A 25,739-nucleotide genomic window follows, 5' to 3' on the forward strand; every position below is an offset into this window, starting at 1 on the left:
TCAAGGTTGGTTATCCAAGAAGTCTCAGATCCTGAGCTCCCAGGGACTCAAATTCACTACCTTCATGTTGTCAAGTTCCTGTCTTCCAAGATTCTGGGCAGAGGTTGCACAGAAACACTCTTTCAGAGAGAAAAAGAACGCTCTACTGTGGTTATAAGCTGTCACTCAGCCAAACCATCTCTTCTTAGATATGTATTTACCATTGACTTGGGCTGAGAGAGTAGAATTCTCAAGAATCTCCCCCACCCCCCCAACCATGGTGAGACTGTTAGGGGAAAAAAGTCTTAAAAATAAGAACATGTTGCCAAAATATTATACGATGTCGAACTCCTCTCGAGATTTTCTGTTGTCTGTGGAATATTAGTCATTTTGTTTGTTTTGTGTGGTCTCACTTATCTCTCCCATATTTCTCCATTAAATACATAACTATGGCTTGATAATTTCTACATAGGTTGCCTTGATGAAAGATCCTGGAATACAGCCCTGAGCTAATTATCCTAGCTCTGTGCAAAGGATTTCTTGTGATTTACTTAAATTCTCACACCAGTGCTTTCTTTGCATTAAGATGTTTAGCACATATTTTAGGACAAGATTCTAGGAGAAATGGCAGGAGTTAGGGGGGAAAATGCATGAGAGACTGTGTTTTCTTTTCTCCTTAGGAGAAAAAGAAAAATTTAGCCAGTCGAGCTTGTTGTTTGACACTATTTTTAATCCCATTATGACAGCTATGTAACTATTAGAACGAAATTAGCACAGATCGTAAAAACCTTCCATCTAATGTTATAAACTTCCTAAAATGAAACTCACTGTTTAGATCTGCTTAGATTAGCAACTAAATATAAATGAAATAATACAAAAAGACTGAGAAATTCTCTGAGAAATTCCCCTTGAATCATTATATGCTTAAGTGAAACAATGACCCGATTTCCAATGTTTTCAAGCATTTAGAAGAGAATATTTGGCTGGTCATTTTCTTAAGCATTTTGGAAATTTGTATGTTTTCTGCCTTTTCCAATGCCTTTTAACCCCTACCTTATTTGGAAATAAGAACCTGTCATACAGAAGCATATATAAACCTATGTAGTCTGCTAATGACTTCTGAGACTATGTCAGTCTAACACAGTCCATTTGAGTTTTCCCTCAAAGAAGGATACAAAGGCAGTCATCATTACATGATAGATTATAGGTTAATTCTTTTTATGAATTCAAATATAGTGGTTTAAAAGGCCACATATACCATGCTCAGATAGACCCTATGCTATATGTTCATTTTCAGTTGTATTTTATTTGGCTCGGTCTTTATAGAGGAAACATTAATTTAGCCATGACTTCGTATCTAAGGAGCTCTTAAAAACTCCTGGGCATCAGCTTAGGGAAGAGAATAATAGACCTAACTAGTTTTCAAATTAATTAAGTACTGCTGTCTTTTCAAAGATTAATACAGGAGACTATACAGCTAATCAATCATATCTTCTACTAGGTTTTCTTATTTTAATCAGGAGAAAAATTATTTGAGTGAGATTCAAGATCCCATAGGAGCCATGGGGCTCCTGGCAATAAAATAGCTGTTTCATTTTAGTGGAGCAGAAAAAAAATTATTTCTACAAAATTTGATTAATGTATCAATTGATTCTTTAAAAAGTTGGCTCATATGGATAACCCACATTGACAGTGTTGTTAGAAATGCCATGATATTGGTGAACAGCTTATGTTGTTGTTGTTCTATCGCTAAGTTTTGACCCCATGAACCACTGCACGCCAGGCTTCCCTGTCTTTTACTATCTCTTGGAGTATGCTCAAACTTATGTCCATTGAGTCGGTGATTCCAACCAACCATTTCATCCTCTGTCGCCATCTTTATTTTTTGCCTTTAATCTTTGTCTTTTCTAGTGAGTTGGCTCTTCGCATCAGGTGGCCAAAGTACTGGAGCTTCAGCTTCAGCATCAGTCCTTCTGATGAATATTCAGAATTTATTTCCTTTAGGATTGACTGGGTTGATCTCTTTGCTGTCTGAGGGACTCTCAAGAGTCTTCTCCAACACCACAGTTTGAAAGCATCAGTTCTTCGACCCTCAGCCTTCTCTATGGTCCAGCTCTCACATCTGTCCATGACTACTGAAAGAACAATAGCTTTGACTAGATGGATCTTTGACTATAGGAGCAACCTATAGTGATACTAAGAAGCACATAGATTGTATAGCAATCTCCATGTATATTGCATTACATAGGATTCCCATGAAGGGTAGTATGGAGGAGAACTTTGAGTGGAAAAGCACTGTCTTTTCAAGGCATAGTATTCATCCTGCCTCAATGCCATTTGTTAATTCCAAAATTTCTCAATTGCTTAACTCATTATTGACTAGAAACATATTAAAGCGTCTTTTGTTACTCAAATGTTATTGACTGGAGACATTTCAATATTCACTTACATAACAAATCGCAGGCCACAGGCGTTAGTTTCTACAAAAATCCCCCAGTCAATAACATGTTAAAACTAACACTCATTATGAGCTTAAATATGTTCCTGAAGTCATTTTTACTAGTGCTAATAAATAAGTATGCCCATCTTAAATCTTTAAAAATAAATACGTTATCACTATTTTCAAATGTACAGTAATGACCTGTAATTTTAGAATAATAAAGAGTCACATAATTGGATATTTAAATACACACAAACACATCATATGTATGCTTGTATTTGTTTATGTGTATTTTGCTAAATAGTTATATTTAGTATATTGTGCTCATGATGAATTCTCAAGCAAGTCATGCATACATAATAATTAGAAAAACTCCTTTCCAGAAGGTGTTATTTTTAAGACAGGGCAACTTTTTCTTGAGACCAGATCCAGTTTATTAAACAAGCAAACATTACAAATACATTAATGTTCCATATGTTTACTGTCTATGCAGCATAAACTGCTCAGCTGTGTTCAGTTCTTGATGATTCTAAGTCTTTATTAATTTGCACTAATGAAGGGGGTGTCCTTTATCAATTAACAAAATTTACCAAATTACTCGGGGAAAATATGTTGCTTAAATATCAAGGAGACTGCAGGACTTGATAACTTTTAAAAAATCTGTAATTGTTACAAGATTACTTTCAATCACCACTGTAACAAAAGCTTGTTCGCTCAGTCTGTACATTCTACCCCAAATACACATAAAAATATTTCCTGAGTGGCTTTAATCAAAAAGATTAACTTTTTTATTAACAAGATTCTTTTAGTATAGATGTGTACAAGTTCTTAGCTTGTAGTTATCTAGTCACTAAGTCATGTCTGACTCTTTGCAACTCCATGAACTGTAGCCCGCCTGGCTCCTTTGTCCATGGAATTTTCCAAAAAAGAATACTGGAGTGGGTTTCCATATCCTCCTCCATGGGATCCTCCCGACTCAGGAGTCAAACTTACCTCTCTTGCATTGGCAGGTGGATTCTTTACCACTGAGCCAGCAGGGAAGCCCATGAGCTTGTAGTACATCCAAGATAATTCAAAAGGTTTTTATTTGAAACCATAATCACTAAAGATATTTTTAAGGTCTCCAGGATAGATATCTAATTTTAGGAAAGGAGGTTATTTTAAGTTGTCTGTGTGTAGATGCATTTTTGTACTAACCTCCTGTTCTGGTAGTTTGATGTGTCATTCAATTAAAAAAGGAAATATTTTTAACCTTTCCTCCCATTGAGATATCTTCTATGCTGGAGATAGAATAGCTCTGAATCTGGGTTTGTGGGTTTCTTTATTTGGTTTTTTTGGTTTGTTTTGGAAGGTCACAGTGAACAACTTACTTGGTTTGTCAAAAATAAATTTTAAAAGAGTCTTGATCTTCATACTAGGATTGGGACTCTGGCCCAATTCTTGTGACCCTGAACTTCCTGCTTCTGTCTGGCTGTTGTTGTCATTGATGAGTCCAAGCACAGAATGAGGAAGCATCGCTCCCCGTGTGGGTACTTGCTTGGAAAGTTATAGAAAAAGACAAATGCTGTGAACCTTTGATAAGATTTTTCTTCAATTAGATTTTTTTCCCCCAAAAGGAACATTTTTATTTTCTGCAGCCCATATCAAGAAAGCTAGTTGTACCCACTTCAGAAACAAGGTATTGCCATATTACCAACTTGGTGTATCCTCTTTATTTTTTATTTTTTTAAAGTGAGTATACAATTTATTTAACATTCAGACCTCATTAAGGCATGTGTAATATTGCAGTTTTACTAAGGGTTTAACTCTACCTAGGATGATTGCTTGCTAGGGCTTAGCAACAGGGTCTAGTTCACACTTAGTGCTAATTAAATATTTTACTGAATGAGTATAATACCAAGCAAGATGTAGTCGAAGGCTTTCATAAAAAATCAATTTTAAAGGCCTTCCTATTCAGGCTAATGACAAACACAGTACAGGCAGACGTGTTAGTTTAACATAATTGACTGATATTATATACCACTTATATCTTTTAGTCCACAAGTGTATTATGAAATGATAGAGGACACCTAATAAAACCATTTCTACAGAGCCAAGAAATAAATGTCCAAGAAAGAGAGATTTTACAGACCCCATCTTTTATATCCATTGCAAGCAGGTTAACTCTAAAGGTTATAAAGCCAATGGCTTTCCTGTCAAGGGTTCATGATTCCCTGGTGGCCCAGTGGTTAAGACTGTGCTTCCAATGCAGAGGACGTGTGTTCCATCCCTGGTTGGGGAACTAAGATCTCACATGCTGCATGGCTTAACTGAAAAAAACAAAAAAAACAATATCCTCTTTAGTGATTGCTGCTTGAAAATGTCCCAAGAACATTATATATCCTCACATACGGATTCCTTTGACTTTGTCCCATTTTCAGTAGGTATAAGAGCTGATGTAGGCGACTGGTGGCTTGATAATCTTGCACTTTGAGTGGTTTGTCTTCCTAATGCCTCATTAGAGAGGACTGTCCATATTAATGTGCAAGAGAGAAAATATAATTGGTCTTACTAAAGATGTATTTCTGATGTTTATATACACTCATTTAACTTGATGCTTATTCTTAAACATACCTACTGAATCTCAGAAACCGTTTTTTTCCCCAATTCCACAAACCATTTATCCTTAGGGCCTCTGAACTTGAATAAATATTGCCACTTAAATTAATTCATCTTACCTACTAGTCTAGTTCTAACAGGGAAACCCTAAGTGGTCATATCTATATTTAAAGATGATTATATTGGTCATGAACTTTTCCAACTACATGATTAACAGGCTATTAATTCCAACATAAAATGATAATATATGGCATACTTAGGATTTTAGTACAGAGGAGCCTGGCGGACTACAGTCCGTGGGGTCACCAAAGAGTCAGACACAACTTAGCAACTAAGCAACATCGGATTTCAGTAGACTCTAGTAACTTTTTAAAATCTTTTTAAAAGATTCTACTTTTCTTTTTGTCCTGGTTAGTAATAGTGAATAATAGAATATCATTAAGTCATCTGACAATAATGCATGACAATAATAATACACACAGTGAAGTTGAATAATATCCACTGTTGCATCTCTATATCTTGCCAGGCTTCATAAACCTTTGCCTTACTGAAAACATTAGATTTTAACAAACTGAAGCTCTTTGCAGAAGAGCTGAATGAGTATAGAGTTAGACAACATATTCATCCTTCAGGCCATCATAAAAGGCGGTTAGAAAGCGAATCAAAGCTTCAACAACACTGTCACAATTCCCATGATGATAGTGTGTCCAGAGGTGTGCAGGTCAATTCTGCATTTCCTTGAGTTGGAAACTGCCTGCTTACTCTGTGTCCTACCCTGAATAGCTGAAATGATAATACACTTGTATGATTACCATTGGCAATTTTATACAGCATTTGATGCCAGAACCTGATGTTTTTCATCAATCCCAGCTAGAAACATTACTTGCTTTTGATTTGGGCAGAAGTGGAATTCTCCAGAGATCTCTAATTTAAAAATATTGACCACAACTTTGATCCCCCGGCTTTGATTTTTCCTGGTTTTGCCATTTCTGTCTTCCTTTCTGAAGAGGAGCCCACAGTCTCTTTGCTAGATTCTCTTCTCCACCGAGTGCAGTGGGGGCAGGGACTTCTTGCTAATTATTCTGTCACAGCCCATCTCCTGCTCTTTGCCCAAGAAAGAAAAACTACTTATTTGGACAGTCTTCTTTTTCGCATTTCTCACTCTCTGTGTGGATAAAGCCGGGGCTTTCATCACCTCCTTGCAATACTTCCTTCTTTAAACACATTTTTTGGTTTGAAGGCAGGCTGTGGAGCTGACTCCCAGCCTCCTGACTGTACATCGTAATGTCCTATCAACTTTTCTTTTTTGCAGAGATCACCACTGGCATGCCAGCCTCAACTGAGACAGCGTATGTGTCTTCAGGTAAGGAAAATAAGCTTGTCGAGTTTTACTAACCAGAACGACAGGCATCACAGCTGGCTCTTCCTCCTACTAATCAGAACCCCTTCCGCATCCACATTTCAGCTGCTCCTGTTTTCTGCTCCAACATTTTTTCTCCAGTTCATTCTGCCTTTTTTGGATTTTCCTTGAAGGAGTACGGTTCTTGCTGTGTGTCTGAACTTGGACCCGAGAGGCATGCATGAGAAAAAGGAACCTAGATGGAACTTGAGGAGCACTAGACCAGGAAAGGAGATATCTGGGTTGTAACTTCAGCTTTTGTATCTTTCTAGGTGCTTCTCTTAGTGGTCTCCGCCCTCCTTCATCCATCACAGTTCATTCCTGGATAATGTATCACTGTCTGACCTCTGACCTTTGGGCTCTTAATGCTCAGCTGTGGGTCACTAAACTTGGGCAGAAGCACTGTTATAAGCCTGACTTTTTATTTGGAAAGTTTTATTTAAATAAGCCTGACTTTTTAAAATGCTGTTGCTTTTTTTTCCTTTGGTTTGTTTGGTTTTGTTTGTTTCTCACTTGCCTATAATATTTGCTGATAGCAATTGTGGTCTGAGCATTTATTAGCTACTTAAAACCCAACTCTACTAACCCATGTATAGCCCTAATTCATTGATTTCTCCACTAGCCGTGAATGTTATTCATCTGGTGTGAATTTAATTTTTTTTTCTTTACTTTTTCTTATCCTTTGTGATTATATAGTTAACAAAACTTTTAGAATATTTACAAATAAATATTTAATCTCAGAGGCCGTGTGATTTTACAGCCATTTTCTATCTTACCTTCCCCAGTTTAGCCTCTTCTCTTCAAAGTCATTGTTCAAAATCATAAAATCTAGTTTTCTCTATGGCCACTTTGATCATATTTAGGGCATCTGCTTGTGTTGTAAGGTGGTATGATCCTGGAGTATAAGAGGATCTCACTTTTCTGAGTAGCAGAAAAAGAATGGGAGATAGAGGGGATATGGAAAGATGGAGATAAGAAAAAATTTGTAGAGTTTCTGAATTTCCTCACCTTTCACTCTGGCATTTCTTTAATGTACGGACTTCATTTTCTGACCCCAATAGGTGCTGTTACAAATCTGAGCTTTTAGATTTATGGGGTGCTTGCCTTGGGAATTTGGAATGACTGTAACTATTATTTTCGGATATGTGACTTGAATCTTTATAACTTTATGGCTGCTGAATTTCAATCCTTCTTTGATACTGAGTTGTTCTTAGTTCTTACTCATAAAAACCCTTAGTTCTCATGCTTTTTTTTTTTTTTTTTCATGAGGTATGTTTTATGCTCTGCTTTACCTAAATACTGGTTTTCCTTCCTTTAGCCTTACCATCTGAGAGAATCAAGCTGCTGTGCATCCCCAATGATTGTATTATGTGTTTATCTAGTACGTTTTGTTCGATCCTAATGTAATCGCTCTAGTGGACCCTGCATGGACTATATTCAGCATTGTATTTGGTCAGAATGTTTATGCAGAGCAGTTTGCCTGAAAATATTTTCATCCTTCTTTTTTTCCCTCTAAGCATGAAAGTTGCCTTTCATTCTCTCTGAATGTGGAGAGTGTTCTCTTTGGTTTTATGTTTCTTAAAATCAAGACCAACCTAAGAAAAGGAATTGTCTGTCTTACCTGGAGAGTGGTTCTAGGAAATTTGAAGAGCAGTTTGGTTTGTGGAGGGGTATCTTTGCAGATGGACCAGCCCCTTTTGCAACTTTCAGAAGCCTTTGTGTCCAGACTGTAGAAACATTCCTCTGTGGAATATTCAAGTATTCTTTGAATATTGCATATGCCTTCCTTTGACTTTGAGATGCTTTCAGCTTTTCTGTTGCACCATTTTCTAGACCTCTTGTTCTAGGTGATACCCAAGGCTGGCAAAATTTCTAATTTAAGAATCCAAGTGGCATGACTCAATACAGCTTCATTCCACTTTTATTTTTTATAGAGTCTTCCATTAGAATATCAGTATCAACAGAAGGAACAAATACCTCTTCATGTAAGTATATTTAAATATTCTGTTCACTAGTGTTTAACCCAAGACAGCATCTGCTTCTGAAGATCATGTTCATATCTCTCCTCCATCATTACTGGGGAATGGGGTATCAAGTTTGGGAATAGGATGGTGTTTGCTGTTTGGAATAGAAATTAACTCCTGCTCTGCTTGGGATTGACCAGATATCCCCTCCCCTTGAGATACAGACATACAGTTTTAAGGTAGCGCAATGTCTTTGAATGTTGGCGTATAACTGCAGCACTTCCGAGGCCTAGTTCTGGCTGAGCAACAGAGAACATTGTCGGTTGTTCGTTTCTTTACTTTTCTTTTTTTAGTGTATCATGATGCCTTCAGCAACTGCCTAAGGCGTGATACCCAGCTGTTTGGGACCTTTATTCCAAAAAGCTCCTCAGTTCTCATATAAAGTCTGTTGTGATGGATTATGGAAACTATATATAGATGCCCTTGATTCAAATTTGATAGCAAGTGACTAATTATGAAAATGTTTGAAAGCAAGTCCCTAGGCAAGATCTCAGATTAGTTTTCAAATGTTTAATGTGAAATGTGCTTTGTGCTTGAGGAGGTCTGCAACTGTTAGATTGATTGGTGCTTTGCGCTGTGTCAGGGGAACCTAAGAAGTTAGCAAGGACTAGTAAAAATAGTTTTGATACTTATAAATTGTGAATAGCCTAGAATTAAATTTTGATATGCAACAGGGGAGTGTATCAGGCCTTGAAAATAAAACTTACAACTACAGTCTTTCTGTCCCTGATTTTAGCTCTTTATTTAAAGCTCTTTCTCAGTTTATTAAGTTCTTCATTACATAGATATTCCTAATTATTCTATTCCAGCCCAGAGAGTGTGTTTAATGAACAATTTCCTTTCTCTATCAGCCTGGTATAAAATACTTGAAAAGGAGGTATTTCTTTGAGGCAATTTCCATAGTTTTGCCGATCAGTCTAAATATCCAGTTTGATTTTAAAATCCATTTGAGTTGGTGATACCCAGACTGTCACAATACGATGTAAATGTATTTTTATTGCATGAGCATGATGTTTTGACTATACTTTAACTAGATAAAGCATCATTTAACTGGATTGATGGCAATAATCTAGTAAAATCAAACAGGAAAGGAAATGCTCAGATTAGATTGACTTCCCCTAAGGATAAGCATTACATTCCCCAAAATAATAATCCTTTCTGGGGAGTTTGGGATATTTGTTATTTAACTCTCATTACAAAAAGATTAGAATAATTATGTAGATTTCAGCTAACTAGTGTTGAGGAATCATATTGAGCCTTGTTTTCTATTTTTGAGTGTTTATTAAGCAAATGCAAACACTAGAATTTTCTCTCTGTCATTTTGTCTGGGACTCGTTTTCCCCCCCGCATGATTCATTGAAAGAAGTTATAGAAACTCTTGTAATTGGAACCCTTCATGCTATCATTAATGGGATGGATGTGATTCTTAAGTATATCCGAGTAGTTTGGGAATGGAAGAAATACTTAGGGAACTGAAACGAATCTCTTAGTTTACATTTCTGTTCACTGCAATACTGTGGAGAGAGAAGTCATGTTGAAATTTGACTCTGATCTTTAACTCTCAGCAGAATTAGTTCCTGACACTTGGTCAGGGTTTACAAGTGAGAAAGAAGGCTTTGTGTACCACTGCGTTAAAACATTTCAATGGGCCATTTCCGTGTGGCACGCCCCCTCCTGGTGGGGTCTTAGTATATCCTGCTGAGTTGATTAATGAATACATTTTTTTTGTCATATTATATCCATTTAATGAGTACATTTTTTAATCTCATGAAATTATGTTCTGTCATTTGGAAATATGAGCCAATAGTGGCAGGGTCCTAAGTCCATGCTGGGTGAGAACAATCAGGGCAGCATGCGATACTCAGCTCCTCCAAAGGCAATGTTCAGTGGAATTCTGCATGGGGGCAGGGCTCTGATGCAAGCATATCTCAGCTTAGTAAAGGCTGGAGCTGAAACTTGAAGAACCAGCAATCATAATACCCTGGACTTAAAAATTCAAAATATATAAAAGTGTCAAAGGCCCAGGAAAAGTTCCCACAGGTCAGAAATAATCAGCCCTGAATAGGTTTCTTATCACTTTGTTTCAGTCAGAAAGGAGACATGTAAAACCCCTGTATGTGATTGGAGATTTTTAAGAGATTTATGTTTCATCTGCAAACACTTTATCACTTTTGCTCTCTTTCTATTTATTTTTCCTAGCATTTCATAAATATTGGTGAAATAGCAAAGATATGATACTAATCTTTCCCTTTGTAAGGCTTATTTTAACTCTGTGAATTTGGGAATTTGCATTATACATTCACTCTTTTTAGAGTTCTTCGTTTATAATTCTTTTAAAGTGTATTATAATCCTTTGGTAAAAATTAGCATTGTTTCCCTTCATTTTATGTTATTCTTTTGTAAAGGACGCATCTGTGACTTAAAACATATGAATACTTTGCTAAATGAGTGTCCTATTACACGTAAGTGACAGGTTGTAGAAGAGAAGAGCTTCAAATTTGCAAAAGTCAGTAGGACTATCTTGTTCCTCCTTTACACAGCATCAGCAAAAAAGTAAATGGATTGTTTAGGACAAACCTTAATGATTTCTCTCTGAATTGCCAGCTGCTGGTGACCCCATTTTGCAGACAGTTTTGTCAAATGCTACAAAAAGTATAACTGTTATACCAACCACTTTACTGAATTAAGTCCCATCCATTCCAATTTAATATAAAAATGAGAGAAACAAAAATATAAAGTCTAATGAATAATTACAGGAAAGAAAATAAAGAAAACTTTCTGGAAAACAGTCTTAAATAGTAATATATGTTTCAAATCATAGTAATAGTAATAGCAAACCTTTATTGAAGGCTCACTGCATGCCAGGCACTGTACAAGGTAATTTACATGGTTCATGGTTCTCATAAAACCTTCTTGGATTTCTCAGATGATGAAACTGATGTATTTTGTCTAAAGTTTCTCAAGCAAGATTCAAACCCAGGCAGTACGCTAGCCTGTTGTAACACATGACATTTTGTTGCCTTTTAAAAAAAATAAAGAAGACTTTAATATTGAAAGGAATGAGATTCTGTGAATGGGGGGGAAAGTTGTCACTGATACAAAGTGGATTGATAGTATGTGTAGTAGATTAAAGTAAATGCATTGCCTTGAACCAGCTGAGCCCATGTAATCTTTATGTTACCCATCAAAGGTTGGTGAAGAGAAATGAAAAGGACACAGACATTGGATGGACTCACGTCCTTAGGTCTAAATACCAGTGCTGTTAATTACTGTGTATTCTTAGGCAAGTGATTCAATGTCCTTAAGGCTCAGTTACTGTGTCGGTATAATCATGTTTATCTTAAACTATACTGAGAAGCCTAATATGAACAAATGAACGTGAATCGTTTAGCACTTAGATGGTCTCCCCTATAGACAGAAGATGGCCAGTACCTGAACAATGCACGTGTCTCTGAAGAAAATAGAAATGAAGGGAGTCCTTCCATTTTATTTGAGCAACATAAGAAATTATCCTTATTGTTGGAGCAGGAAGGGATTAATGATTTTTCAGTCTAAATCGTGATGCTGGAAGTTCTATGCCAAGAAATCACTGTCTGTTGCAAAATAATATATATTCTCAGCTAAGACTGCACTGGAAAGGATCTTATCCAGGAAGTCCTCTTTGAAATCTCTGAATGAAATGAACAATTCAATCTTTAATTTGGCACCTAAAAGAGCTAGCTGAAGGAAGAATACCTTTTGTCTGCAGAAACATTTCTGTTATATTGAGATTTACAGCATGTTCCCTGGGAGATAGCTTGGTGCTCTGGATTGAATAGATTGGACCAGGTCTACTGGTCTATTCGTGAGCTTCAGAGCTACGGTTCTTACTTCCCCCTTCATCCATAACTGACTGACCTACTCTAAATGTAGACAGAACTGCCCGGACCTTTGCTAAATGCTTCTCAGCTGGGGAAAAATGGCATTCCAACTTTAGATCTTTTTTGGTACCAAATATGAACTCTGTCCTATGACGGTTGAAGAGCTACTTCTGATTGATTGCAAACTGTGTTTCCAGATTTTTATAAACATGGTCTTTTCAAGGATGTGGTAACTTTGTGTCTTGCGGAGAACGACAAATTGCCATGCTCTTTGGCAATAAAAGAAATCTTTCAATGGAGATTGCCCAACTGGTATTACTTCCACTTTCCTGATTGCCTGGAGGGTTAGTTACAGATTTTTAGGGCAATATAGGGACTCGGAAAAGAGTCGGGGCTTATATGTCGCAGTATTCATATTCTTACCTTCATGCTCAGTTCTTTCATTTTCTATGTGAATATGTCTTACATTTTCCCTTACAACTTTCCCTTGTACTCCCTGCAACTGTAAAATCATTCCTCAGTTCTGCCTTTCTAAAGGCATTCAGTGTCCCTCATTGCATTCCACTACTTGATAAAACGTCTCATCAAGCTTATAAGTAAATTGTCTTTAGCCTTTTGTATTCCGTTGAAATTAATCTGTTACAAAATTATCCTTTTGACCCATACAAATATGTGTGTACTGTGTATATAAATAACTGGTCCTTGTATCATACTTTAAATTTTATAAGGTATATTTTCATATATTGAGTCATTTATTCACGCAATAATTCAATAATTCTATGACCTAGATTTCATCCCATTTGTCAGATAAGGAACTTGAGACTCAGAAATTTCTGACATATCCAGATTCAAAAACTACATAAGTGGTAAAACAGAAATTTAAACCTGAATCATCTGATTTAAATCATGTTGTTGTTGTTGTTTTTAATTACAAAGTCTTACAGGATCCATGCAACTATCTTGAACTTTTTTTTTTAATAGTTTAAAGTTTTAAATTTTTATTGAGGTATTTTCAGTTGTACAGCAAAGTGAATCTGTTGTATGTATACATATATGCATTTTTGTTTAGATTCTTTTCCCATATAGATTATTACAGAGTACTGAGAACTATTAAATGCTATACAGTAGATCCTTATCAGTTATCTCTTTTATATATAGTAGTGTGTATGTCATTCCCAGCCTTCCAGTTTATCCCTCCCCACCCCTTACCCCTTGATAACCGTAAGTTTATTTTCTACATCTGTAACTCCATTTCGGTTTTGTAGATGAATTCTCTTATACCCTTTTTTTAGATTCCAAATGTAAGTGCTATCATATGATATTTGTCTCTCTCTGTCTGACTAACTTCTCTTAGTATGACAGTCTCTAAGTCTATCCATGGAGCTTGAGCTTCTTAAGAAAAAGGAGAAAAGAGAGCTTCTTTAAAAAAGCATCAAAATGGAGTCTAGGTATATAATCACCTTATCCAGTTATCTCAGAGTCAGCCTTTTGGTGAAATAATAATACTCTCTACAGTCTCCTAGTGAAATGGTGAAATGGACAGGAAATAGTGAATGAAATAGTGAAATGGACAGGAAAGCCCTGAGTTACTAGCAACATAATTCAAAGTTTTAATACCATAAAAGGAGGAAGAAAACAGCCTAGAATCATTCCAATGACCTGCTCTTTGACTTTGTTAGTTTGAGAATTTATCTGTTTCAAAACATTGCTATTTACAGAGGTGGGAATAAGAGCCATTGTGCTAATAGGAATCAGATTTTCAACAAACAGGGAAATCTTCCCCAGTGGTCGTTGATGCTGGGGGTAGATGTGTGACCTTATTCTAGGCTGATTACTGTTTAGCCTCTTCTTGCATGTCATGTGAAAGTCGCTCAGTCACGTCCGACTCTTTACAACCCCATGGACTATACAGTCCATGGAATTTTCCAGGCCAGAATACTAGAGTGGGTAGCCTATCCCTTCTCCAGCGGATCTTCCTGATTCAGGAATCAAACCTGGGTCTCCTGCATGCAGGCAGATTCTTTATCAACTGAGCTATCAAGGAAGCCTTGTATAATGTCATAAATCCTAGATATCATTTGTATGATAGGTATATTTGTTAGTAGAAAATTATCAGCCCCAAAGCAATTATTTTCCTGTATTTCATTCTTTGGGGGGCTTTTTATTAGAATAGTCCCTTGAACATTAGAAAAGATCCTCCATCTTTTTAAATCTCAGCTGGGAGAGGGAAGGACATCTCTATTTTTCTTGCTTTTAGAGAAGAATTAAAGCTATAATTGTTTTTAATCATTAGAAATAAAGCAGTGAGGTGGATTATATATAAGAATTAAAAGAAAATTAAGTGGTAACATGAAGACAAGAAGATGGAGTCAGAGAGGCACAAAGAAAGCATGTAGGAAAACAGAGCTAGCAGGATTTTAATGTTTGCTTATCAAAGTAAATGATGAACTTGGTGGATTTCTTCAGTCTTCATTTTTTTCCCCAACTTATCTAGGGATCTTTTAAAAATGGGAGTAGAGGCCCATCTATTATTAAAAGACCTGCATGCTATAGGAAACAGCACCCCCACCCCTCAAAAAGGGTTGAAGAACAATGTCATAAAGCAGTAAGAAATATGGATTGTGATTCAGTTAGGAGTTTCTCAACTGCAGGTGATAGAAATTCAACTGCAAAGAGCTTAAATATAGACGGAGTGTACTAGCGCATAAAACTGGCCCAGTTTGGTCCAGAGGCTCAAATGATATGATATGATGGTTTCTCAGTCTTTATGCTTTGCTTCTCTACATATGTTAACTTTGTTCTTAGTGGGTTTTCTCTGTCTGATAAGAGAGTAGCTGCTCATATCTTGAGCCTCTTTCCTCTTGGTTCATAATCTAAGAAGAGAAAATCTACTTCTTATCCGAACACCAGATTTTAAGGAAGAATCTGATTGGCTCTGCTTGCATCATATACTTACCCCTAAAATAATGACTGTATCCCAAGGATACAGTATCCCAAGGAGATTAATGACTCCAATTGGGTAGGGGTTGGTCAGATATCCGCCGCTGTGTGTGTGTGGATTAGTGGGACAGATGGGCTCAGTCCCTTGGGGACTAACTGCATGCTGTGGGTTCATTACAGAGAGGAGGGTTCTGTACCTAAACAAGGGGAAGTGGACCAGCCAGGCAAAACCAACATGGTCCTCTATAGCTGATGAGCAGACAAATTTAGAAGAGTCAGGAAACAGGGCTCACAGAGAATTTTAAAGGAAAGTTAGCAATAAATGTTGTTGAAAATTACTTAATTGGGCAGACAAAATGAAAGCAAATTTACCATTGTAAAGAAAATAAAGAGTTAGAAAATTGAAGACAACGGAAATATCATTTTTGAAGGACTCTTTATTAGTACCTAAGAGCTGACTATCATCATTCTTAGGAATGCCCTCTTTTAATGTCAAAACTTTTTTAGCCTCTTCTGAAGAAAGTAGAAAAGAGCAGAAAAATGGGTTACAGTTTTCAAATCTGAGTGCATGGGAAGCATTTTCAAATCGGTAAAATGTTCAGACTTCAGAATTAAAAGCCAGAAAGTACTTCAGAATTTTTTCCAAAAACCTATGATTAAGTAGATTTTGAGAAATTACTAGTTTCTTTCACTAGAGTAGTTGCATGTTGATTAGGGTATTTTTTTTTTTTCCCAGTAAGAAAAGGAAAAGAAGCATGCTTAGTCCATTCCATTTAAAATTGCATAGAATAGTCAGCAGGTCTTTTGAAAAGTGTGAACTCACACTGATTGAGGCTTTATCAACCTCATAGATGTTACCACTAAAACCCAGAGGGAATAATGTCTCCAGTAGTTCATCCGTGAGCATCTCCCACTATTCTCTGCCTTATTCTTATTATAATGCCTCTAGCCATTGCTTGGATACTTACTTCATTTCTTTAATAGAGAGGCTGGGTATACTAATCATCAAAGAAATGCTGGAATGGCGCTTTCCATTTTATCTCTGTCAGAGGTCAACAAAATCTTAAAAACCAGTAACATGGGCCGGTGTGGGCTGTAGCCTAAAGCTGTGCCCATCTTCCTTCAAGTCCATAACTGTCTCTTTTTAGGAGATTGGGTACTTAGATTGGGTTAGCTCATCAATATGAGCTGTTGTTCTGATTTTTGCTCAGGTATTCCAGAACTTCTTCAGGCTTTGTAAAGCCTGACATGAAGAGAGGGAGAAAGAAGGACAGACTGGCTTTGTTAAATAATGCCAGTTCCAGATAAAAGGAACTTTTATCTGTAATGATAAACTGTTTCATCAGTTTTTAAGTTTTAAAAGGAATTTGGGAGCTATTAATGTTTCCATTTTAATAGTAACAATAATACTATATAGATAGGGATAAGCTAAGTGTCTACTAAGGTCAAACAGCAAGTAAGTGGTAAATTTACAATGCAAATTTGATGGGCCTGTTTCTACTATTTGGTTCTTAGACCACTGAGGACTGACCTCCCTTTAATTAAAATAAACAAACAGTTAATAACCCAGTTTCTACTCTGTTCCAGCACAGTGCGAGGAACTGTGATGTGTATTTCTTGGTGGAGGAGATGGTTGGGAGAGGTGATAGAATAGTCCTGGGGCTGAAGGAGTTTACAGTAAAGTAGAAAAGGTTATTTGTGGTTAATTGTGCTCTTTGTATGTGACAATACATATTATAACAAAGTAGAACATGGGTGCAGATTTTTAAATCAAGTTATTTTTTAAATAATATTGCTTCAGATAGAATATGTTTATACATTCTGTGGTATGTATTTTAAAATGAAGTATCGTTTGGGTAGTGATTTGCTTTAAATCAAATTATTTTTTAAAATAATATTGCTTCAGATAGAATATGTTCATTCATTCTGTGGTAAGTATTGTTTAAAATGAGGTATGGTTTGGGTAGTGATTTGTTTTACTGTTGTCTTTTTTTTTTAATTGTCAGTTGTTTCTGCCTTCATTTAAAGTTTGGTCATTTTACCAAGAAATCAGAATTCTGGCATTTATCTCATTTAAAAAGATGATGAGAATCTATAATTTGCCATTAAAAGTAGGAGACTAAGATTAAGCAGCATCAGAAATTATGTCATACTATGTAGGATTTTGAAAGAAGTTTGAAGAGTTTCTAAAGAACTTAGAAATTTAACTGGGTGTTTTAGAGGAGTTTAACCACAGTGAGATTACTCTTTGATTATCAGAAACTTTTCCATAATACACAGATGGACTTACAAAGATACGTTATGTATCTAAGGAGATTATTTTTTATTAGGTGGCCTAGAAATGTATATGAAAAGCTTGCAGCTTCTTGAATTTTATTTTCAGTAGGGAAATTTTGTTTTTTTTTATTTGTTAAAGGCCATTTAATTGGTCCTAAGGTAGCAGAAACGGCAAACTTGAAAATGTATCTTAGTTATAATGGAATGATACTCTAGTAAATTAAAATAGCAAATTAATTAAAATTATTGCTTTTAAATATTGAAAGTAAAATTATCCTTTAAGATGATTCCTCTCTCAGTTTTCTTAAACTTCATTTCTTAAGAACAGTGATTAATTGACAAGCTTCTGTGTCATTTGATCAAGTTTTTAACTATAAATTCCCCATTTAGGAAGAAAGATATATTAACAGAATAATCTACAGGAGATAATATATAAAATGTTTTTATAATGTTCTGTACAATTGTTGTCTTGAATTTTTTACTCAGAGATCTATTTTGTCAACCTGCAGAAATCTATGTCATTCAAAAATAAGGTAACTTTGAGAACAAATCATAATTATTTATAATTCTCAGCCTACAGAGCTATAAGAAAGAAGGAAGTGCTGCATTTATTTTTTTAAAATGCTGTAAAATCTAACATATCCGCCTTCTGATAAAATGTGCCCGGAGGAACCCACCTTGTCAGACAGGATATTTTTATGGTAAAATGTGATATTAAGGGAATATAAAGAAGAGTAACTTTACATATACCTGAGAAAAAAATTAAGTGGCCATAATAGATTTTTTATAAATTATGTACATTTCCCTCTAGTTGACCTAGATGAGTTTTTTCCTCTTCTCTCCTTATAGAAGCTTCTTAATTTCATGTCCCTAATGCTCCAAAGCAGAAATACATCTTTGTTCACTCAAGCTATCTGTAAAAAAATAAACCACACAAAGAGTCCTTGGGTATGTTTTAGAATGAATAGATCATGGGGGCAGGAGAATTACCTTGTATGTGCAAATGAGGCTGTGTGAAAGCAAGATAAGCTTTAGAAAGAAAATAGGTGGCTCAAGGGCGCATAAGCGGTTTGTTCGAGCCTTTAAAAATGTCTTTACAGTTCAGGTAAAGGGAACTGAGATTTAAAATTGTTAAGCTTTGTGCAAAAATAGAAATGAAACATCACATCCACTCCATGTGCACACATAGAAACAAGTATCATGGCAAATTTTTCTGCCTTTTTTTTTTTTTTTTTTTAAAGTTTCTAGAATGTTGACTATGACCTTTTGGGTAAAAAGGGCATCAAGGATAAGTCTAACTGAAGCTTCTGGTAGAGTGAGACATCATGAAGAACAGGGTCAGCTATATTCTACATAATTTTTAAAATGTCATTCTCCCCCTTCTTTTTAGAAGAGGTGCAGACCTGGGTATATTTTATTAAAGAATGAAAAAAAGAAAAAGAAAATAAGAATGAAGAAGAAGAAAAAAAAAACATTTGAGTGTTTTAAAAACACACAAACTATCCCAAAACTTCATGGTTTTATGAAAGGCAAATTTTGGACATTTTTAGGCAGTCTCTTTAATAAAAAATGTTTTTAATAAAACAAGTCTTAAGTGTCCAAAAAAAAAATGATTTGAAATTGTAAGGAAAAAAAGTCTTTTTGTAACCAAAGCGTAAAAGTGAACTCTATATTTTGTTATACCCAGATGTTAGATCTGTCTTCCAATGCCCAGCCTTACTATCTTGGTGACTTCCTTGCTCTTGCTTCGGACAATAAGCTTGCCACTTTTAATTGTCACAGGTGTCTACATCACTTCCCAAACTGGAATGTAAGGTCCTGAATGAAGAAATTTTGGTGTATGTTTCCATTCCCATAACATACCACTATGCTGATTCCTAGGAAGTATTTATTAAATGGATATGATCATTAATAGTGGGATGATTTTTTTCTAGTTAGATTGTCACAATTTCTAAAAGTTGTACATAGGTGTAATTATTGGAAAACCACCTAACCTTCAATCATGAAAAGTATATTTAAATATTTAAATACTTTTAAATATTTAAAAATCAAGGTTGAAAAAATTCACATTGACAGATCACATTGACTTCAGTCATAGATTGAAGGTTTCTCCATTTATGATCACTTTCTACGTGGTGATTTATAAGACTGCGTCTCCTTGTGCGTGTGTGTGTATGTGTGTGTGTATGTAGTCACGTCTGACTTTTTGTAGCCCCAGGGACTGTAGCCCGCCAGGCTCCTCTGCCCATGCAATTTCCCAGGCAAGAATACTGGAGTGGGATGCCATTTCCTCCTCCAGAGAATCTTCCTGACCTAGGGGTCGAACCCTTGTCTCTTGCATCTCCTTCATCAACAGGCAGTTTGTTTACCACTAGAATCACCTGGGAAGCCCCTGTTTCATCTTAGCCGGCATTATTGCAAATTGTCTGAAAATCTGCATGTGAACTGGTTGGTCGCTGTTCCTCCCTGTGGTGCTGAAGAGTCTTTTGGGAGTGAGGGAATGCCATGGCATTAATAAGGTGGATTTTTCTTTTATTATCATTAAAAAGGTAATAATAGCATATAATAACATTTTTTAATGAACACCTACCATGTGCCAGGTACTTTCATCTGAGAACAGATCGTATTTGTCCCATTGGATCGATGAAGACACTGAGAGGCATAGACAACTCAGTATTTGTCAAGGTTATATTAATATCTAAATACCACACCAGCCTCTCTGATTCCATGTCCTCCATTCTTTCTGACCCCTGAGAGTACAGGTCGAGGTGAACGAAAAATCTTCAGAAGGTTCCTTTTGTGACCTCCATCGTATGTCTCAAATTATTGCAGCTACCTTTACATACCCTCTTTTCCGCTAATGAGACCACTTGGACCAGATCAGTTCTATTGGATCAGGGTTCCTGAACAAGGTACAGAAGTATATATGCACATGTATTATGATAAAAGGAGTTAAAACTGGACAGTTTTTGGCAACAAATTATATTTGTGAGATACTTCAATAACGTAGACCTGATCTGATGAGGGTCATGTCCGACGCTTTGTGACCCCATGGACTGTAGCCTGCCAAGCTCCTCTGGCCATGGGATTCTCCAGGCAAGAATACTGGAGTGGGTTGCCATTTCCTTCACCAGGGGATCTTCCTGACACAGGGATCGAACCCACATCTCCCTCCTGGCTGGTGGATTCTTTACCACTGTGCCACTGGTGAAGCCCATGGATAATGTAGAAGGAATACCATAAACCATTCCTCCTCCACCTAAAAAAAAGGTATCTGTGTTGAATATTAAATATCTGAAACTCAGTTTGCTCAAGATAAGACTAAGCATAATACGTGCTATAAAGCTTCAACTACTTCATCTTTTATTTTGATGATAATTTTCAGGTTAATTTTGAGATACAGAATAAAAACCATAGCTTTTTGTTTATATATTAGAGTGACAGGGAAGGTTACTTGGTTTTAACAGTTCCTACAGTAAATTTTGTGTGTGTGTTTAGATTGACTTTTTTTGGTCCACCTATAGGGTCTTTTTCTCCCCAGGCAAGATGGCATTCTCATCCCCTGCTGCTGTTAACATTTAGCAGGCAGTCTTTTGTTGCACCATGGTATAACCCCCCAAGTGCCTGACAATGATTAAACAGAAAATGAAACTTGAATGGCACTACCTCAAAATTGACTTAAAGTCATGACAGGTATCGCTGTAGCAATATATTAGTTTTGAATACGTGAAGAATAAAAAATTGTGGCTTTTTGTTTGGAGCCAGATTTACTTTTCTCTGAAATCAAAAAGGGAAAATATACCAATTTGTCCAGAATCACTAAAACACTGAAGTGGAGTTATATAAACAGGGTGGACTATACAAATACAGAATTGATTCTATCTGAACTTGAAACATGATACTGTACACCATGCTTAATGTCTAGCAGTTGTAAATTTTCTCATCTTTATCCTGATTCTACTTGTTGTTGTCATTCAGTCACTAAGTCGTGTACAGCTCTTTCCAACACCAGGCTCCTCTGTCCTTCACTGTCTCCCAGAGTTTGCTCAAATTCATGTCCATTGAGTCGGTGATGCTGTCTAACCATCTCATCGTTTGTCGTCCCCTCCTCCTCCTGCCTTCAGTCTTTCCCAGCATCAGGGTCTCTTCCAATGAGTCATTTCTTCACATCAGGTGGCCAAAGGATTGGAGCTTCAGCTTCAGCATCAGTCCTTCCAATGAATGTTCAGGGTTGACTTCCTTTAGAATCGACTGGTTTATTTTTTTTTTTAATGTATAACTGTAATTAAAAAGCAAGCACTCGAGAAGAGACAAAGAATTAATTGGGATTACAGCTCTTTCTGCACTGACTGCAAATTTTGGTGATCCGAATTGTGCTTCAGCGGTGAGCTCAGGACTCCCTGCAACCCCCAAGGCTCTTCTTTACCATTTGTTATTACTTAGCTATTTTATTTGGCAGGGATCCCTTCGATCTCATCTTCTAATGCACTGGCAAGCTTCCTGTCGCCAATAGCTTAGAGCCTACTACTGCTGGGGTAGGCAGCATAGCCGAACTTTCTAGCCTCTGCATCCTTATGAATAATGCATCTGGTTTCCTGTAACTACATGAACCCTTAGACTTTGGTCGTCATGTCACCGTTAGTCAGGGAAAAAGAGTTGGGAGACGAACAGTTGTGGAAATATTTGCAGGCAGTTATTGTCACTGATTAGAACCTGACTCCATCATATATGCATTAACCACTGGGTTAAATGCTAATGGAATGCTTAAGATATTTATAGTAGACATAAACAAGATATATAAAAAGAATATCTTTGCTGACTAAACTACGCTTAATTTAACATGGAAAGTGCTTGTAATGTTAATCTAGGACCTTTTGAAACTCTATCACCCATCAGTCAGTCAGTTCAGTCACTTAGTCGTGTCCGACTCTTTGAGACCCCATGAATCACAGCACACCAGGCCTCCCTGTCCATCACCAGCTCCCAGAGTTTACTCAAACTCATGTCCATCAAGTCTGTGATGCCATCCAGCCATCTCATCCTTTGTCATCCCCTTCTCCTCCTGCCCCCAATCCTTCCCAGCATCAGGGTCTTTTCCAATGAATCAACTCTTCACATGAGGTGGCCAAAGTATTGGAGTTTCAGCTTCAGCATCAGTCCTTCCAATGAACACCCAGGACTGATCTCCTTTAGGATGGACTAGTTTGATATCCTTGCAGTCCAAGGGACTCTTCAGAGTCTTCTCCAATTTCACAGTTCAAAAGCATCAATTTTTCGGTGCTCAGCTTTCTCTACAGTCCAACTCTCACATCTATACATGACCCCTGGAAAAACCATAGCCTTGACTAGATGGACCTTTGCTGGCAAAGTAATGTCTCTGCTTTTTAATATGCTATCTAGGTTGGTCATAACTTTCCTCCCAAGGAGTAAGCATCTTTTAATTTCATGGCTACCATCACCATCTGCAGTGATTTTGGAGGCCAAAAAAATAAAGTGTGACACTGTTTCCACTGTTTCCCCATCTATTTGCCATGAAGTGATGGGACCAGATGCCATGATCTTAGTTTTCTGAATGTTGAGCTTTAAGCCAACTTTTTCACTCTCCTGTTTCTCTTTCATCAAGAGGCTTTTTAGTTCCTCTTCACTCTCTGCCATAAGGGTGGTGTCATCTGCATATCTGAGGTTATTGATATTTTTCCTGGCAATCTTGATTCCAGCTTGTCTGGCATTTCGAGTCTGGCATTTAGCAAGATGTACTCTGCATATAAGTTAAATAAGCAGGGTGACAATATACAGCCTTGACGTACTCCTTTTCCCATTTGGAACCAGTCTGTTGTTCCATGTCCAGTTCTAACTGTTGCTTCCTGACCTGCATACAGGTTTCTCAAGATTAGATCTAATTTGCTCCTCATTTTAAGAATGTATTTTAGTCTGCACAGAATCATTGACTTCTTGGGTGTGTGCAGACTTGTCCTTAAGAACAATAAGGAGATGAGATATTGGATAAAGATAATACCTGATGCTCTGGGTATCTTGATGGTGTAACACACTGTTGGATTTGAAATGAAGAAGGGAAAATACTATGTCAATGAGTCAAAAATGGGGATTTCCCTGGTAGTCCAGTGGTTAAGACTCTGCCCTCCACTGCAGGATGTGTGGGTTCAATCCCTGGTTGGGCAGCCAAAAATTACCCAAAAACAGTTAAAAGCAAAGCAAGAAATGTACATCATACTTTTAACTTTCAAGTTGTTACTTATAAGATTAAAAATAATGTTTTATTTTTGAACACAAAAGATATTAATACTTAAACAAGAGACACTATTTTTTAAAACTGAAAACTGTTTTAGTAATGTTCTTTCAAATGCTCCTTCAGACAATGTTAATATAAAATAAGAAAGTTTCACCCCAGTATATATCCTTCTTTTCATTAAATATGCTGTCCCTGGACATTCACATTCTGACAATGTTTAGTTTATAAACACTTACAAAATTATAAGAATAAAATGTTTAAATTGATTTAGATGTTGAATAAGTGGGTTTTTCTATATATTTTCATCAGAATTAATTGAAAAAAAGGAAAGTCATGTTTCTAATTTGATAAAGGAAATTAATTCTGATAACTTTATTGTTGGTTTCTTTAATAATCATCCATTCATATTTGAAGAGCTGATATATTTATGAGGGTAACTACTTATAACTTTACTAGTAAAACTTACTTGGTCATCTTTAGTCTTGCCAGGTCAGTGATTTTGCAGAGACTAGGTAGTTATCAGAACTAATGTTAGTCAAAATGTTTAATACTTATTTCTTCAAATCATGTTGAACTTCCTTATTGATTACACTATCTTCTACAAGCAACCAATTTTTTAATCAAATCATCAGATCTCTATCTGTATGTATGTAATATAGCTTTTTTTTCTTTTTGATGTTTATATTTTGAAATGTCAGAATTTCTATGAATTTAAAACATTTCCTGAATAATTCAGGAAACTTGTCTACCTAAACTTAAAACTGCATTGGCATCATCAGTAAATAAGTCTTCATCAAGAAAAGGGACATCCCTGGCAGTTCAGTAGTTAAAAGACTCCACGCTTCCAATGCAGCGGGGCATGGTTTCAGTCTCTGGTCGGGGAACTAAGATCCCACATGCTACATGGTGTTGCCCCCCCCCCAAAAAAAATAATAATAAAATGTATTAATATTTTTTTTATTTTACTCTGCCAGAAGCAAGCAAGCAAAAAACTTTTTAAAAAAACTTTAAACAAAAATCAACCCACCATCAAAAACCGGTTGGTTTTGGTGGGTGTTTTGTTTTGACATTAATAGTGACTGAGAATGAGAAAGATGGATTATGTTTTCCTAATAACATAATTGTCACAATAATTCCAAAGCCTTTAGGGCGTGGTCCTTTCTGGAAATGAATTTCTGCATTTTTCTTCCAACACTCATCAAAACTCTTCAGAGGTAATCGCTTTCATAACTGGATCCTAAGTGAAGGAAAATCTGAGAAACTTAGGCATGCTTATACAACAAATAGTATTTCTTGCTAGGCTTTTTTTTTTTTTTTTCTTTTAATCACTCCACAATGTGTCTGCCACACAAATAGAATCTATTCTAAGACTGCGGACTCTCACTTCTGCAGTATTTGCATTCGTGCCAGACTGGGATTAAGAAAACGAAGTTCCTTTTTAGAATATAACACCTTGGAAGCAGGAACCACTGCAGTCTCTTCCCTCCTCTCAGTTTTTTGGGGGGGTCTTGCACATATTGTGGTGTTCAGTCGCTAAGTCATGTCCGTGACTCTTTGTGACCCCATAGAATGTACTGGGCACTTACCAAACAGTTACTGAATGAATTAATGAAATTCCCAAAGGCAGTAGGGACAAATCAGTCTAGAACAGATCTGGAAAATCTGAGAAAGAGCACACATTTTAAGAAATACATGGGAAATCTTGTTGATGTATGACAGAAACCCACAAAATTCTCTAAAGCAATGATCCTTCAATTAAAAATAGAAATAAAGTGGCAAAAAAAAAGAGAAATATATGGGAAATCTATGGCAGAAGAGTCATTAAAGACAAAAGTTTCCCTTTTCAGTTTAATATGAATAATTTTGAACTTGCTGTAAATGCACAATGTTTTCAAATACTGATTTAATTTCTCCCAAGTAGTCATTGAAAGAGAGAAATTAAACTTTCCTGCTGAACTCTGGGTTTATGGCA

The 25,739-nt window shown here is 36.4% G+C and overlaps 1 protein-coding gene across 6 annotated transcripts in view; it reads left to right on the plus strand.

Annotated features, from left to right (window-relative positions):
- Positions 1-25,739, plus strand: part of NRG1 (neuregulin 1) — a 229,230-nt gene that overhangs the window by 65,322 nt on the left and 138,169 nt on the right. For 5 of the 6 annotated variants that reach the window (XM_043454343.1, XM_043454342.1, XM_043454344.1 and 2 more), the window contains exons 4-5: positions 6,330-6,380; positions 8,351-8,401. The exons of the other annotated variant lie outside the window; for it this stretch is intronic. In XM_043454343.1, the coding sequence (XP_043310278.1) occupies positions 6,330-6,380; positions 8,351-8,401 (102 nt within the window). The remainder of the gene's footprint in view (positions 1-6,329; positions 6,381-8,350; positions 8,402-25,739) is intronic. 6 annotated transcript variants of the gene reach the window in all.

This window comes from Cervus canadensis, chromosome 31 (genome assembly GCF_019320065.1).
Source record: "Cervus canadensis isolate Bull #8, Minnesota chromosome 31, ASM1932006v1, whole genome shotgun sequence".
NCBI lineage: Eukaryota > Metazoa > Chordata > Mammalia > Artiodactyla > Cervidae > Cervus > Cervus canadensis.